At 41.3% G+C, this 14,926-nt stretch overlaps 1 protein-coding gene across 1 annotated transcript; it reads left to right on the top strand.

Annotated features, from left to right (window-relative positions):
• Nucleotides 1–8,809: 8,809 nt before the first annotated feature.
• Nucleotides 8,810–14,926, top strand: LOC136439675 (neurocalcin homolog). The gene is made up of 5 exons (XM_066435195.1): nucleotides 8,810–8,992; nucleotides 9,522–9,710; nucleotides 11,426–11,570; nucleotides 13,583–13,654; nucleotides 14,721–14,926. The coding sequence occupies exons 1-5, from the start codon at nucleotides 8,901–8,903 to the stop codon at nucleotides 14,892–14,894; spliced, it is 672 nt and encodes a 223-aa protein (XP_066291292.1). The 5' UTR covers nucleotides 8,810–8,900; the 3' UTR covers nucleotides 14,895–14,926.

Below are 14,926 nucleotides of genomic sequence, written 5' to 3'. Positions count from 1 at the left end.
ATGCTCAGTATCTTTTATTATCTATGTTGTATCACCAATACATTGTTTTCTCGTGCAAGCAGGCTTAAAAGAATCACGCGTTTGGCCCTGCATACATGTACCCCAAATGGTTCCAATGTTATTGTAGACAGTATCACAACGACATCTGTCAACTATGGTTGGTACTGCAATACCATTACACGATTTTCTTAAACCCTTCGCTATGATTCAGTATACAATTTACCTACTCGTTCGATAAAAATCCCGCATGTACAAAGTTAGAGATAGAAGTATGTTTGTGCGCTCGAAACTACAACTAGTTTTATGACATCTTGTTTTCTTTTCTTCTACCCGGTCACTTCTATCAGAGAAGTTTCACGCGGATATAAAATCGGCGATGTACAGCAATGTGTAAGGCTTTCATTATTGCCACGATGGGTGTGTAGAACATCTCGACGTGTCTCCGGCCTCTCAGTCGACTGACAGTGACACTTTGTGAATAAACTGCAAGAGGCCGCTACGTCCTGGTCTTTATCAGGACATACCAGTCACATTTTGAGAGCCGGGAACAATACATTCAGCACTTGACTTTATATGGTTAGCCGGAACAAAGTTTCTTCGAAGAACTATCCAAAAGTGTCCCAACTTGCAGCTTTCCTTCCTCGGTACAGGTGCTGAGATGGATACAACCTCATGGGCTCGCTCTGCCTGCACATACAGGAATTACATGAACTTGTAAGCCACTGTAATCATTGTACAGCACCAACTTGAAAATTAGTACTATATTTCACGGCACTTAGCAATCGAGGGGAGTGGACTAAGGCTAACATGTGTGGCATCCAGGCTGCAGATTCAGTTGACGGTCTTGCAGCGACCCCTTGTTCTAAGCGTGCAAACTGCAGAGACTTCGTTGATATGGGCAAAAATATACTTGATGTTGATTGGCTAACACAATGGCTATCGCTAATATGATTGGACAAAAATATCCAATCGCAGATAGGTAAAATTTGATTGACGGGGTATAGCCTTGCCATGGGTGTTATATTGCTGCCACGGTGCAATTTAGCCTGACTAAGTCGTGCTCTTAGCGACCGGCGGGGGTCATGAACCTACGTCAGCGAGAGCTTGTGTAAACACAGGCTACGGTACAATTGGTCAGTAGGGGTTGCATTTCTACCAATAGGAATTTTCGAAGCATTATCCAACTGACCAATCACAGACATGAAGTCTTCCCGCCCAGAATGATTATAATGTTGCCCGCAAGGCGTCGGCCCACTACCATTACGCCATCATCAGGAGACGGTTATCAAATGGAGCAAGAAAGCGGTGAGAACAAACTAGCTGCAGCTCCGCATAGTTGACCTATATTTGAAGTTCTTTCAAAGACATTTCCTGCGTCAGACTAAAACAAATACACACAATTGGTTGTCTTGCAACAACAGTGCTGCCCTTGGTGCTGAATGGTATTCCTTCTCACAAAATATGAGGAACAACAAGCAACCGTCGCCAGTCATCAGTCCCCCACATCGTTAGGATGATATTTGTCACTTTCAACAATCATCCAATTTACCTTGAGAAGTTTGGCCCTTTTATCGTCTGTCCATTCACTTATATTATAAAAATCTGAACACCAGACCATGCACAAAAAATACAAGAAGGACATACCTCAATCTGTAGACCGTTTACTTGATAGTAGTCCACTGTGTTCTGCTGCTGTAGTGGTTCAATAACTGGCTGCCCAACATAGACATTGACAATGCACCGGTTACATAGACTCGTTTATTGAAACAAACTGTGCTGTATAATGGACAACTTCGATGACAATTGTACGCTCCCCAAATATCTATATTTACTAGTCCTATGATTTTGTGCGGTGTTTTTATGTTGCCAAAAGTCAGTCTTCAGTTCAGATTGCCATCATTACGCTTAATCAACGAAGGCCAGGTGTGCTGTGTCAGTATGAACTAAGTGATAACATCTTAATTGCTTTGCCCTTTTAAAACATCAATTCTCACTCTTCTCCCATCCAAGCTGTTTTTCTCGTACTTCACTACAAAACGTAATTGATGCTCAGACATACATTTGTGCTTTCTGCTGCGTATTAAGTATTTTCCCTGCTGTTTGTAGGTTACCAAATACGCGTGCCATAAGAATTGTTCAATATGTAGTTATAGAATCCTATGATTTTAGAACAATTATGGTTTGACTAGCTTGTGTTGACACAATCTCTCGCTGGCTGGGGTTAATGACCCCCTCCCACAGTGGGCGGTAACCGTCGGGCCGGCCGCTAGGAGCGCGATTTAGTCAGGCTTATGGCTTGACTAATTGTATGGCAAAATACGCCGGAAATAGTGAAATACATAGACATGTTTGTTTGTGTCAAACCAAGTGTATTTTGTGTTATCTTAATTGGTTATGATTGTAATTTCTTAAATCTGACATATCAATAACATGGTAGCAGACAGTATTGAAGGAAATGCTGCATGCCCCCACCACTCCCATCCCAATAAAGAAAGAAAGAAAAGCAGATAGCTTGAGGAGAAGAAACTTGCGGCGACAATTTCTCTTCCACCGAGGCTCACCGTAAGAAGCCTTCACGCTTCACTGCTGCCGTGAACAGAAGCCTAGTACTGCCCAGGTAAAACGGATGATAACACCTGTCAGCCCGGCAAGATTCATGAGTCAGAGAGCCTTATCATTCCCTCTTTCCGCTAGACAACTTGAAATTCTTCTGGTGCGGCGAAGCAGCGTCTTAGTGCTATGTTCCGCATCGCCTCCTTCAAGTCAGCCGTAGAAGAAGTGTAGTTAGCATCGCAGGCTCGTCTGTCCCACGGTTCACTGTGCTGCTGCTGATTTAGGTACGTAAAAACCATTCAGTACGCCGATATTTATAGTGTTATTTTCTTTTTAAATAGTTCGGAAAGGAAGAGCTGTTGGAAAAATCTGCGATACTGAATAGAACTAAGAATTTGTTGTCGTGATGTAGTGTACTGCGCATGCAATATCGGCAAGGTTGATATGTACCTTACAGACAACCAGGCCTAGGAATGTTTTTTTTTTCTTGAGAACTGAAAGTATTTAGCCTTTAACGCTTGAGAATTGTATGTGTTTAGCCTTGACGTTCACAGGGTTCGTTTCTCGGAGTCCTTGTTATTTCGGTCAGAAATGGAGTTGTCCTACGTTCTTTGATGGTCTATAAACTAAGTACTACGTGGTACGCTAACGTTGGACGCGGACATCCAAAGAACACATAACTAGCTTGCTTTTCGAGCCTATGATGGAAGCTCGTCGTGAAGGGTTGCGCAAAACTATGGAAATTGATTTGTAAAAACAGCAGCGGATCTGTTTTTATTGTTTTCAGTGTGCTGTTTGTTTGTCTGTCGTGTCTGTCCGTACTTATTGTAATGTTGTAGAGTGGTAGGATGTGAGGGGGGAAATAGTGTAACTGAAGACTGGCAGGATGGGAAGGTTAGCTTGGCCCGGGTTCAAAGTTGGTTCCACAGACTGACAGAATGGGAAGGTTGGCTTGGCTTGGGTGCAAAGTTGGTCCCATACACTGGGTGTAGGGTGGGAAGGTTAGCTTGGCCCAGGTTCAAAGCTGGTCCCACTGACTGACAGGATGGGAAGGTTAGCTTGGCCCAGGTCCAAAGCTGGTCCCACTGACTGACAGGATGGGAAGGTTAGCTTGGCCCGGGTCCAAAGCTCGTCCAACAGACTGGGAGAACGCGATGCTTTCAAGTTCATCGTAGAGCCTGATTGAGTGACACGAAGCGATCAATGGACACATGTACTGTTAATCAAAACCAGAATCCAGAGCAAATGTAATACATTTAAACAAGATATACGAGAAACTCTAAATATTTCATGCAGGCGTAAGATCTTCGAACTCTTGTTGATATCAAGTTAAAGTAAGTTTTGAGGCAGAGAACAAAAAAGTGAAGTTTTATTCTACTAACCAAGCCCAGAATTACGGTCGAAGATATAGACTCAATCATATTACGTGATATTTAGATAGGACCCAGAGTGAAAAAGTAATAAAATCACCGTAGATTAGAAATATCAATCCATGTCAACATCGGCTTTGCTACATTATCATTGGTCGCAGTTGAATGATGAATGGTCATATTCCTCATTTTGGATAATGTCTTGTAATCCCCACCTCAACATTCCTTCCTTATTTTCCCTTAACACTGTACTTAATAGAATCTTGTAAATGCCCAAGTTTTATGTTGGTAGTAAAACTTGTGTCTACATGATGTCCATGACCGTGATGGACAGAGACAGTAATCTAGGATTCGATGTTTTGGGTGGCACTTTTCGTATCGACCGAAGGCACGGACCTCTAAATCAACGCGGAATGTGACAGAAAATCAACCGCTAGAGAGGCGACCACCGAGATAGTGCGATTAGAACGAAGTGTGACAGGACAGCAGAGCCAAAGAAATTAATTAGGTCGAGATAACGAGATTCTGTGATAGAAGCTGGCTTCTGGTAGTTTTACAAAGACGGCTGCTCATATGGACGTGTGTTGGATCCTATGCCGTAGGGACGCTGTATACCCATCATAAAAGGATTCGGTTAAACACGAGAATCCTAGAAGTTTGTATGTGGATTATTTGGCCAAGCACACGGCATGCAGACTGGGTGATTGCTTGTGGTGACGATGCTTTCTTGACTTGCTTACCGAATGTGGGCCTTTTGCTTGGAGAGAGAACCTGTACTAACGGATAAGCTTGTTTGATGTCTGTGTTTGGAGAGCTCGATGTGACATGTAGCTACTAGAGAAGGGAAGCTTTAGAAGGTACGTCCTCTATCTTCTGTTTTCTTTGTAAATTGTAGATGTATCGGCTCATGGGCGAACTCTACCGCTTTTCTATGAAGCAAATAATGTAGTACAGACATAACCTGATGAAATGGCCTGGTAGAATCCAAGTCTCCTGACGTATAGACTCTAATACTGACTGATGACTTGGTTATATCGAACAACACAGCAGTGCTACTGCGTATGCTTCAAAGCAGTATTTGAGGAGAGTAGGATTTAACAGAAAAACTACAGCCAGTAGAGCAGAAAGTCTGAGGAAATCCCTTCGGAAATAACTTCTTTTAATGCTACGGACGAGAGCTGTACGCTTCCCTGGGTTACGACCCACTCTCCCTGTAATGTAGCATGTTCTAATACTTTTCGCACGGCTTTGTGTAAACCTATACCTGCATGAAGAAGATATGGTAATTATAGACCACGACGCGAGAGGTGATTTGTCATGTATGAGATGTCGAGGTATTTGTTTTAGCGTTAATGGCCCGAAAGCCTTCATTTCACTAACATTGCCATACAGAGTCGACAAATGCAGAAAATTTATGTCTATGATCTTTTGCTAAGAACTACTTGTGACAGATCGAGGAAGTGCTCATTTTGTCATTTCAGCAATTTTGTGACGTAGGAAAATGTTATGAATAAGATGCCAATATGATAGATGTTTAATTCATGTTTGTTTACATGTTTAGGGTACATGTTCAAGGCAGGGCTACAGGATATAAATTGTTTCAACATTATTTTGCTTTAAAATTTTGATATAACAAGTTATGTCATTGTCAGAACTCTTTTAGTATTAGGTAACCTACAATTCTACTTGATAAAATGCGCATCTATAGTGTCATTAGAATATATATTTTGTTTTTCATTTCGCAGTAAATGAAAAAAAAAAAACACCTTCCATAAAGTAGCTAGGGTACCAGTTATCAAGATAATTCAATTTTTGTAATCTCTACTTCTGGCTCCTGCACATCGCATGTTTTCTAGTGATAATGTTCATCAATGATTATCATTTAACAACAGATAAAAAAAATATCTGTAGGGAGGGGGGCAAGTAAATACCGCAAATGTAAGAAGGTTCTTGATCGCATGTTCGTGACAGTAATATGTTGAGAATTGCAGCAGAGTGTGTTAAACGTATACTGCCAAGATTATGTAGAAGTTGGACTTATTTCTTTGCCCATTTGAAGCAAAATGTCATACTTGCAACATTTGATAGTATCTACTAAATACGTCAGACGTGTATCATGAAAGTAAAACCATAGAATTAAAGGAAACCTTGATGTCTGCAAGATGGTATTGATATACAGTCACCGTTATGGAGATTTAAAAGTTCTGCTGGACGGATGTTTTTTGGACGTGCTTCACTTGTGTAGTTTATCATATGATCGATGTGGGCATGAGCCGAAACAACGTTACACTCAAGCTTGGTTTTGTGCAAAGAAAGATAGATTCTATACAATACATCATATACAGACTAGGAAACAGGCGCTATTTCTGTAGGTTTTAAAGCTTGCTGGCCGTGAAATTATCTTGACGCCAACATTAATGATAGTGACTAATAGTAGAGCAGTATGGAAACAGATTATTCCCGCTGGTGTGAAGTAAATTTGAAATGTGCTTTCCCTGACCAATTATCTCTATATCAATAAACATGAGTCGCAATTATAAAGTGGGTTGGGGATAATTATATACTGATTTAATGTCGCGTTAAATCCGCACTTGTCTGATGATAAATACTTTCGTGACAAAGCTCTAGAGGACATTAGTATAATCTGGTATGCCATATCCACCTAAACGCTGTCAGTGAGTACATGCGACACACACAAATGATTATCAGAATCCTCCAAGCAAATATGCAATCACTTGTATATGAAGAGCAATAACAAGAATTGTGTACAGTACAAAGGACATGATTACCAGCATATTATGTACACTATAGCTACCTTGTGTTTGCTTCGTGTATTTATTTTAATTTTTGTTATCTATGTTTATGTACAGGCTCATGTTGTGATACATGGTATTCTTTCATATTTGTCATTATTAGGCTATTCTTACGATGGTGAGAGATGTAAGAGTTAGACAGTATGGTACACAAGTGCCGATACGAGTGTTTCTAAAGGGCGGGCCACACTACATCGACTTTGCCGTGCTATGCCATTCTATTCTTGGCCCAACTTTAATATAGATATAATTTACGCGAAAGTTGGTGAATACACGCTACTCCCAACAGAACACGTGCAGTAGACACTAGTTGAACAAGACCATAGCACGTCCAGGTCAAAAGATACAAAAATGGAATTTCTGCTGCAGTACCAAGGTCACATATCAGGGGGCCCAAAATCGACCTTGAATTTCGGCTTCCCAACACCCGCCCACATACCAAATATCATTGTAATCCATCATCAAGAGGTTCTTGAGTTATGCTGACTACAGTAGTCCGGAAACACAAACAGACAAACGGACAGACACACAGACACACCCAAAACAATATCTCCATTTTTCATGGAGATAAACATCACTCACTGAAGGCGTGGAGGAAGGAAACATGTACAGCAACCAGGAAAATACCAACCTGCTGAGCGCGACATTGTCTCTAAGGTAAAGTTAAGGACCTAACAGCAACTTGAAGCAGACCGGAACGAGAATAGATCATTTCTCGACGCAGCTGAATACAGTTTTAAACACACTTATAGAGCCGTTTGTCTTTTATCAACAAATGCAGGCAGTAGTAAAAAAGGTAAAGTAGCAGTTTGGGAAAAATTAGATGAAGTATGACCTAACATTAGCGACTTTTGAATCAATAAATGCCGGATATATACATAATCACGAATGTTCTGTGCAGACCTGGGGCTATTAACATTTAGTATGATTATTGAAATGTGTTGACTGGGTGTACATGTGAATGAAATACACTGATGGGTTTATGAATGTTGTTTTGCTTCACTTAACTGCAAAAGAACAACGACCTTCGCATTATATATAGTAGCCTGGAAACTATACCACCGGGGGCTCCTCGGTATCTCTTCGGCGCCGGGAGTGATGCCCGCCCGCCCGGACAGCTTAGCCCGCTCGTGGGTGGGTTTACGGCCTTGGATTAATTAAATCATCTCGTCCCCTAGGGTGGCGGCGAAACTCTCTATGGCAGCTAAAGTAGACAGGCTGACAGAAACGGATCAATAAAGCAGACTGGTAAAACACTGCACCCCTAAGCCGACCCGTAGAGACTGGGACCAGGCTATCACATTAGAGGCAATAGCAATGGTGTGTAGATGTGTTCCTCGATACGAAGGCGTGATCATGATACATGTATAAGGACATTCCCCCTTTTTTGTAAATCAAAACAGTTTATCAACTAAACACCGTCAGACTGATATTGTTCGTATCATATCATACGGAGTAAGGTGACACGTATCTTTCACAATTCATTTCCTTTCATATCAATTAGTTTGTTTGTTGGAGGGACCTAGTCCTCAAAGGGTTTGCAGTATGATACCATCTGCAAGTGGTATATATCTTTCGCAAATCATTTTCTATTCTTTCATTTGTTTGAGAAGCAAGTGGTTTTGTTGGATGAACCTGATACTGTTATGGTTCACGGTATGATAATTACTCTGCAAGAAACTTGATATATATCATGACGGGTTACAGTCCCAGAAAAATCCTTGGATCCGGGTCTTAATCCAAGGCCTATCCATATATACAAAGTCTGAGAAATCTGTTTTTATCATGTTTACAAAACCTCCAGGATAAGATCATAACCACAGTCTCGGTGTCGGAGGTACACCAAAGAAAGAAATCCCAGCCTTTTCATAAAGCCCTGGCTGCCTCCTTTTCACATCAATCACTACAGACGTGCGTCATATTAGTAGAATAATAGAATTGTATCAAACGCACCAACGGTTTTCCGAGAAAACGTCCTTTGCGCTTCCGTGCCTCATATATCAACATAGTGTTCACACCATTAGTGGTGTAATAGACCTCTCCCACCTCGCCTCGCATAAAAGGAAGCAGAAATCCCCCGTAGGTCTTTCGGTTTGGGGATGTTCACACCGCCGAGTCTGTAATTGAGTTGTACGTACACGTTTCAGGATCAGAAGAAGCGGCCATGGGGGCTTTGGTTAGTAAGATTGGCTTCTCGTGTAGAAAGAAGAAACTCCTCGGTAGAGACCCGAAAAGAACCATCGTCAAACTCGTCAGGTGAGTAATCATTTCTGTATTTCTTATAGCAGTATTATTGCCCGAGGGCTAATTGCAACATGAAACAGAAAACGTATACACTGCAAGATGACAATGGTTACAAGTGGAACAAGTGACTTTTCTAATAAGAGCTGCTTCCGAATACAATCTGAACCTTTTTGGATTTTACTTCTTTTTTTTTGTTGGAAGAAGTGGAAGACGAAGTGTCCCACTTTTTTCTGCAATTAGTGGGTTTTGGAAGTTAAAAGGGTTGTAGTTTTCTTTTCGTCAGTACATGTTGTGGTAAGTTTAAGTGGCTTATTGAAAAAGCTCTTTCCTTTCCAGATCGTTAAAGGGACAGTTGAAGAGAAAATTTGTTTCGTCTTCCACCGCTGACATACAGGAAGTTACAAATTCTTACTATTTGATCAAGCTGAATTTTAATGTTTGCTGATTAAGTATGGCTACCTCTACAAGCGATTTGTCCGTGAAGCACGTTTGTTGAAGAGAAGAATCCGCTAACTTAGTTGAAGTGGAAAACTTGTTTCAGAGTGACGAATTTTAACGAGAGTGAAGTGAAGAAGTGGATGAAGGAGTTTGAGAAGGACTGCCCGGACGGTTTTCTGCGAGAAGACGAGTTCGTGGCACACTACAGCAGCTACTTCGCGGCAGGCAACCAGCGGCGGAAGGAGGCTCTAGCCAAGCAGATCTTCCGGACATTCGACAAAGATGCCAGCGGGTAAGATGAATGAGATTCTCTCCTCCTCTCCTCTTTTTCTACCTGTCCCTTCTCATCATCATCATCGTCATCATCATCATCATCATCATCATCATCATCATCATCATCATCATCATCATCATAGCCATCATCATCATCATCATCATAGTCATCATCATCATCATAGTCATCATTATTATCATCTTCATCATCATAGCCATCATCATCATCATAGTCATCATTATCATAGTCATCATCATCAAAGTCACCATCATCATCATCATCATAGCCATCATCATCAAAGTCATCATCATAATCATAGTCATCATCATCATCATCATCATTACAATCATTAAGCATCATCATCATTCGATACAGTTTGAGATCCATACTTTTAACCAGATGACGTGTAGTCTGAGATTTTCTAGATGATGACTATTTTGGTTTCAGCCTCAGGGCTGCCAATTATGCATGTCAGGTCAGCTACATCTGTGACAACTGAAGCCTATTGAAAACAAAATAATGGAGGGCTTGACAGTTATATTGTTTATTTCTGCTCAAATCTCAAATTTCTTGTAAACAGTAAGGTGTGATACAGAACGATGGTCCACGATCATGACTGCTTTTCTACACGCTTATATTACTTTAGATTGTATTGACGAAGAACACTTCATCTGCTAGAAGCTGCAATTCGCTTGTCACCTGGTGGTGATTCAATTTATCATTAACCGCCCCATTTTCACTTGGACGGTAATGAAACATAGAGATAAGATACTCATCTCTTTCCTAATCCTCTTCAACTGCAGCAATGTACCAACCAGATACCCTGGTGATTTAAGGCAATCAGAGGCTTGAAGCAATAAGGAACATTAAAGCGTTCTTACTGCAATGTTTTGGCTTTGTGTCTAGGTCGAGTGGTCACTACGGACTAGCCTCTAAGCAGGCCCAATAGATTGCAAAGACCGTATCCAACTGGAAGCAGAATCTTGTATAGCAATCCAATTATTCTTGGGTTGCAAAACATACTTCTTCTGCCAGTTTTATACGGTCTTCGCATCCTATAGATCTGCTTGGAGATTAACTACGGACCGTCTTAGCACTCAACGTCTTTCTTCATACATGCTGATTCACTCCCGATGGATTCATCAGTCCGCGATCTAACGCTTAACATTACTCTCCTTAAACCGTTCACTACTTTTTATCGTAATTGGCTGTACCCTCTAGGGGTACATGAATAGCAGCCAACAGAAATGGAAAGCAGAATAAAGGTAAAGTTTGAGGAACGAGTCTCTAAAGAGGCCCCGAGTTGTAAGGTTTGAATTAAACATGATAGTCGTACATCCTGGCAAAAAGTTTGGATATTCCTACTATCGTTACTGAGATTGTGGTTTCTTTACATTCATACTTCCTTTCCCGTTATTTTCTTTTTTCCTCTCTTTCATTCATTCATTCATTCATTCATTCCTTTCTCTATTAATTTTGATTTATTCATTCCTTTCTCCAATCAAATATACGTACTTTCATCCATTCATTTTTTCAACCATTTATCCATTCATTCCTTCCTTCTTCCTTTCTTTGTTATTTCCTTGCCTTCTCAATCCATTCATCCATCCATCCATCCATCAATCAATCAATCAATCAATCCATCCATCAATCAATCAACCAACCAATCGATCGATCGATCAATCAATCAATTAACCAACCAATAAATCAACCATTCCTTCGTTCCTCCACAGGTGTGTAGACTTCTGGGAGTTCATGTGCGGGATGAGCGCCTTGCTGCGCGGCACCACGGTGGAGAAGTTAAAATGGGCCTTCAGTATGTACGACCTGGACGGCAATGGCTACATCTGTACCACAGAGCTTCTCAATGTACTGAAGGTTAGACCTATGCCCCTTTCTTAATCTAACCTCGGTGGTGTGGTGCAGTTCCAAAGCCCCCGTCATACTTGTGCGCATATACAAGCCCGCATGAGTTGCGTATTAACATGTTTTTGGTTAAGGTTAAGTTTGCAGCCGAAGAAGTAATTTCTTTGGTTTGATAACCAGACTGCTCAACCACGGTGAATCAAAGTAGAAAACAACTTCCTCCCCGCACAACTACTCAAACCAACAAAATGTTACTGCGGAACTCATGCGCACTTGAATACACGCACAGTATGACAGGGCCCTATGTAAACCCATGTTCATAACTACGTCGATGAAGGCTAGACATCCAGGTTATAAGATACGTAAGAAAACAGTTACTCAAGCAACTGGATACTGGGTCTTGGAAACGGTCAGACGTTTCAACATCCACTACATTTCGTCAGTTACATTTTCCTACCTGTACGTGACCCTGGTTAATTTTCTGGCGATGTATTGTTTGTTCTGATGCTGTTTTATGCTGGCTTCTATTTACGGAGCAAAATGCCCAACAATACATGTAACGTTACGTGGAATTTACAAAGGCTATGATGGGTGCCAACCCTTTTTAAGCATGTTTTAGTTACCACGTGCACATACTAGATGCAGGGACACGAATGATGGAGAAGAAGGAAGACCAGCATTCGCCTTAGCGAAGGTCCCCTTTCCATCTTTTTGAAGAGGGTTTCATGCCCTACATATTTCTTCGTCTTAGGAGATACGAGATAACGATCGGGATAGATACTAACAATGCAGACGGGGTACTTGAACAGTAAAAGAACTCCACATGGGAAAAATCGTTTAACAGTCATTTCATAGAGAGCTAAACTTTCTATGACCTTGCAGAATCCACATTTTGAATGTCTCGATGCTATGGTATTTGATATGATTGAAGCGTCTTTGGTGATGTATATGTCATTCTTATCAAGGATAGGAAAGAGGATTTTCGAACATATGATGAAAGATTACGACAATGATGGTAGATGTGTGTCTAAAATCGTTATATACTTACATGTAGATAAGGCAATAGAAAAGTCGATAGCCACGAAGTCCACATCATGAATTTCTAAATGCATTCATCCCTTCAGAAGCGTCTTCGGTGATGTGTATGTCATTTTTAGAAAGGGGGATTTCAAACGCGTGATATCGATGAAAGATGACGAAAGTGATGATAAATTTTCGCCTCAAATCGTTAGATATATACTTGAACAAAGGGTAAACCACAGAGAATACAGCTTATGTAGACTATCGGCACCGTTTCTTCGCTCTTTTGGTGTTTGCTGTTCAGAAAAGAGAAAGCTCAGTGGCCGGCTTTTAAGATGTATCGTCCATTCAATCAATCACTAGCGCTGTAGATGGACTCGTCAAAATACTCCTTCTCTAAGGCGTGTTGTTACATTGAGAACTTTCTACTAACGCGCGTCAAAACAACCATCCATCAAAATGTCAGCTCCGGCCAGATAACATCGCGAACAGACAGTGCGTTAAGATTCCGTAGCGTTTTACTTGACAACTCCATAGCCGTTACAGCCAGTCTTCTGTTTGCGACTGTTTTCATTTAATCCCCAGCCAAACTACCCCAGTGCAGCAGCAGCCTGACAGTAATACAGAGTAGATAGCGTTGTGTACGTTCAATCTTCACCAGTCGTTAGAAAACCTTATCAACTAATTGTATCGTGTACGAGTGGCGTCCTCGCTTGCTCCCGTAGCGAACCATTTATTTCAAGCAGAAAGCCATCACTGGATTATTTTATCTATCATAACGTTATGTATATATGTATATATATATATACGTATCAACGTCGGTTTTCTGCATGATCAAAAATATAGTTTTCATTCGCCACCATACCTAGATTTCTCGCAAAAAGGTGTACATTTATTTTACATACACTGCGCCTACGGGTGATTTTGGTGGCGAAGAAAGACATGTTTATTTTTGAACGTAGCGAATCATGGAGGTTATCTTGTTCGTTATACTTTACTTACAGCTGATGCACGAACTACGTTACCCAAGTGCAACAGAGGAAGAGTTGGAGAAAGTGCAGGCCCCACTGGAAAAGGTCTGTCACGTAAAATGTAATATTCCATTCACTTCAAGGTCTAACACACTAGCTGACACACTGTATATAAGCAATACCTTTGCACATACACGGACATACAATAACAGAATATGACGATCATGCCATCCATTCATCTTGTTTTCAGTATGAAACTTTTTCGTGGTTCGTCGGATGTTCGGCTCATACAGCTGGAGGGCCCAAAGGACATGTCTTAGGATACAGACTACAATATTAATATATACAATGTAGCTCAAGGGAATAGGCTAGTGTGGTGGATCCGGACATACAGAACTCATATGGCTATACATCATGGCATACAGTTCGAATGGCTAGCTTCCCATAGCCTTAAGCAACCAACGGGTGAATAATGCGTATTTTTCCATCGTAGATTGTTAAGAAAGATATCTTGATGAGTAAGAAGGGGTTCTAAAACTCATTAGACATGACTTATTGCATGTATAAATTTCGCAATCGCCAGCATTTTTCCATCGCTGGTCAATTACATAAGAAGGAATCATAATTCAACAAATCGAAGTCTGAATCGATATCTCTATGCAAGTGCCGTACATGAAATTGAACCTGCTGACTAGTTTCTGTAGATCTACATTGTGATCTGCCGCGCAGTTGATGGAAGGCCTAGGTGTTATATCATACACAAACACACACACACACACACACACACACACACACACACACACACACACACACACACACACACACACACACACACACACACACATTCACGCACACACACACACACACACACACACACAAACACACACACACACACACACACACACGTTCACGCACGCACAAACACACACGCACAGGCATACACACCGTGACACATGCACACAGGCACACTCGTACACAAATACACCGTGACACACACGTACACAAATCACATTTGTAAGCACATAATATATGTATACAGTGTTGCACTTGTAACAGACTCACTAATTTGCAAATAGTTGTTGATATCTTCGTTATTTCTAAAATGTTTATTCCCTTTCGTTCGGTCACACAGTCGTTTTCCTTTAGGCCCTAACTGCGGCACTCCTTACAGGTGCGGGACCGTGTGTTCGGTGAGCTGGACCGGGATGGGGACGGGCGGCTGGAGCTGCGCGAGTTCGTGGAGGGCGTCAGGAAGAACCCCGCCTTACTCAGGATGGTGGAGGAGGGCGGGGACGCAGAATGCACCGTGGAGAGATTTAATCAAAATAGAAAACGGTTTTGCTAAATTTTAAAGGCAACCAAAGCAGACTTAGGGCC

The sequence above is a fragment of the Branchiostoma lanceolatum genome, chromosome 8, assembly GCF_035083965.1.
Source record: "Branchiostoma lanceolatum isolate klBraLanc5 chromosome 8, klBraLanc5.hap2, whole genome shotgun sequence".
Lineage (NCBI taxonomy): Eukaryota > Metazoa > Chordata > Leptocardii > Amphioxiformes > Branchiostomatidae > Branchiostoma > Branchiostoma lanceolatum.
The sequence above is the reverse complement of the archived record's forward strand: the minus strand, read 5'-3'. Positions and strand labels throughout refer to the sequence as shown.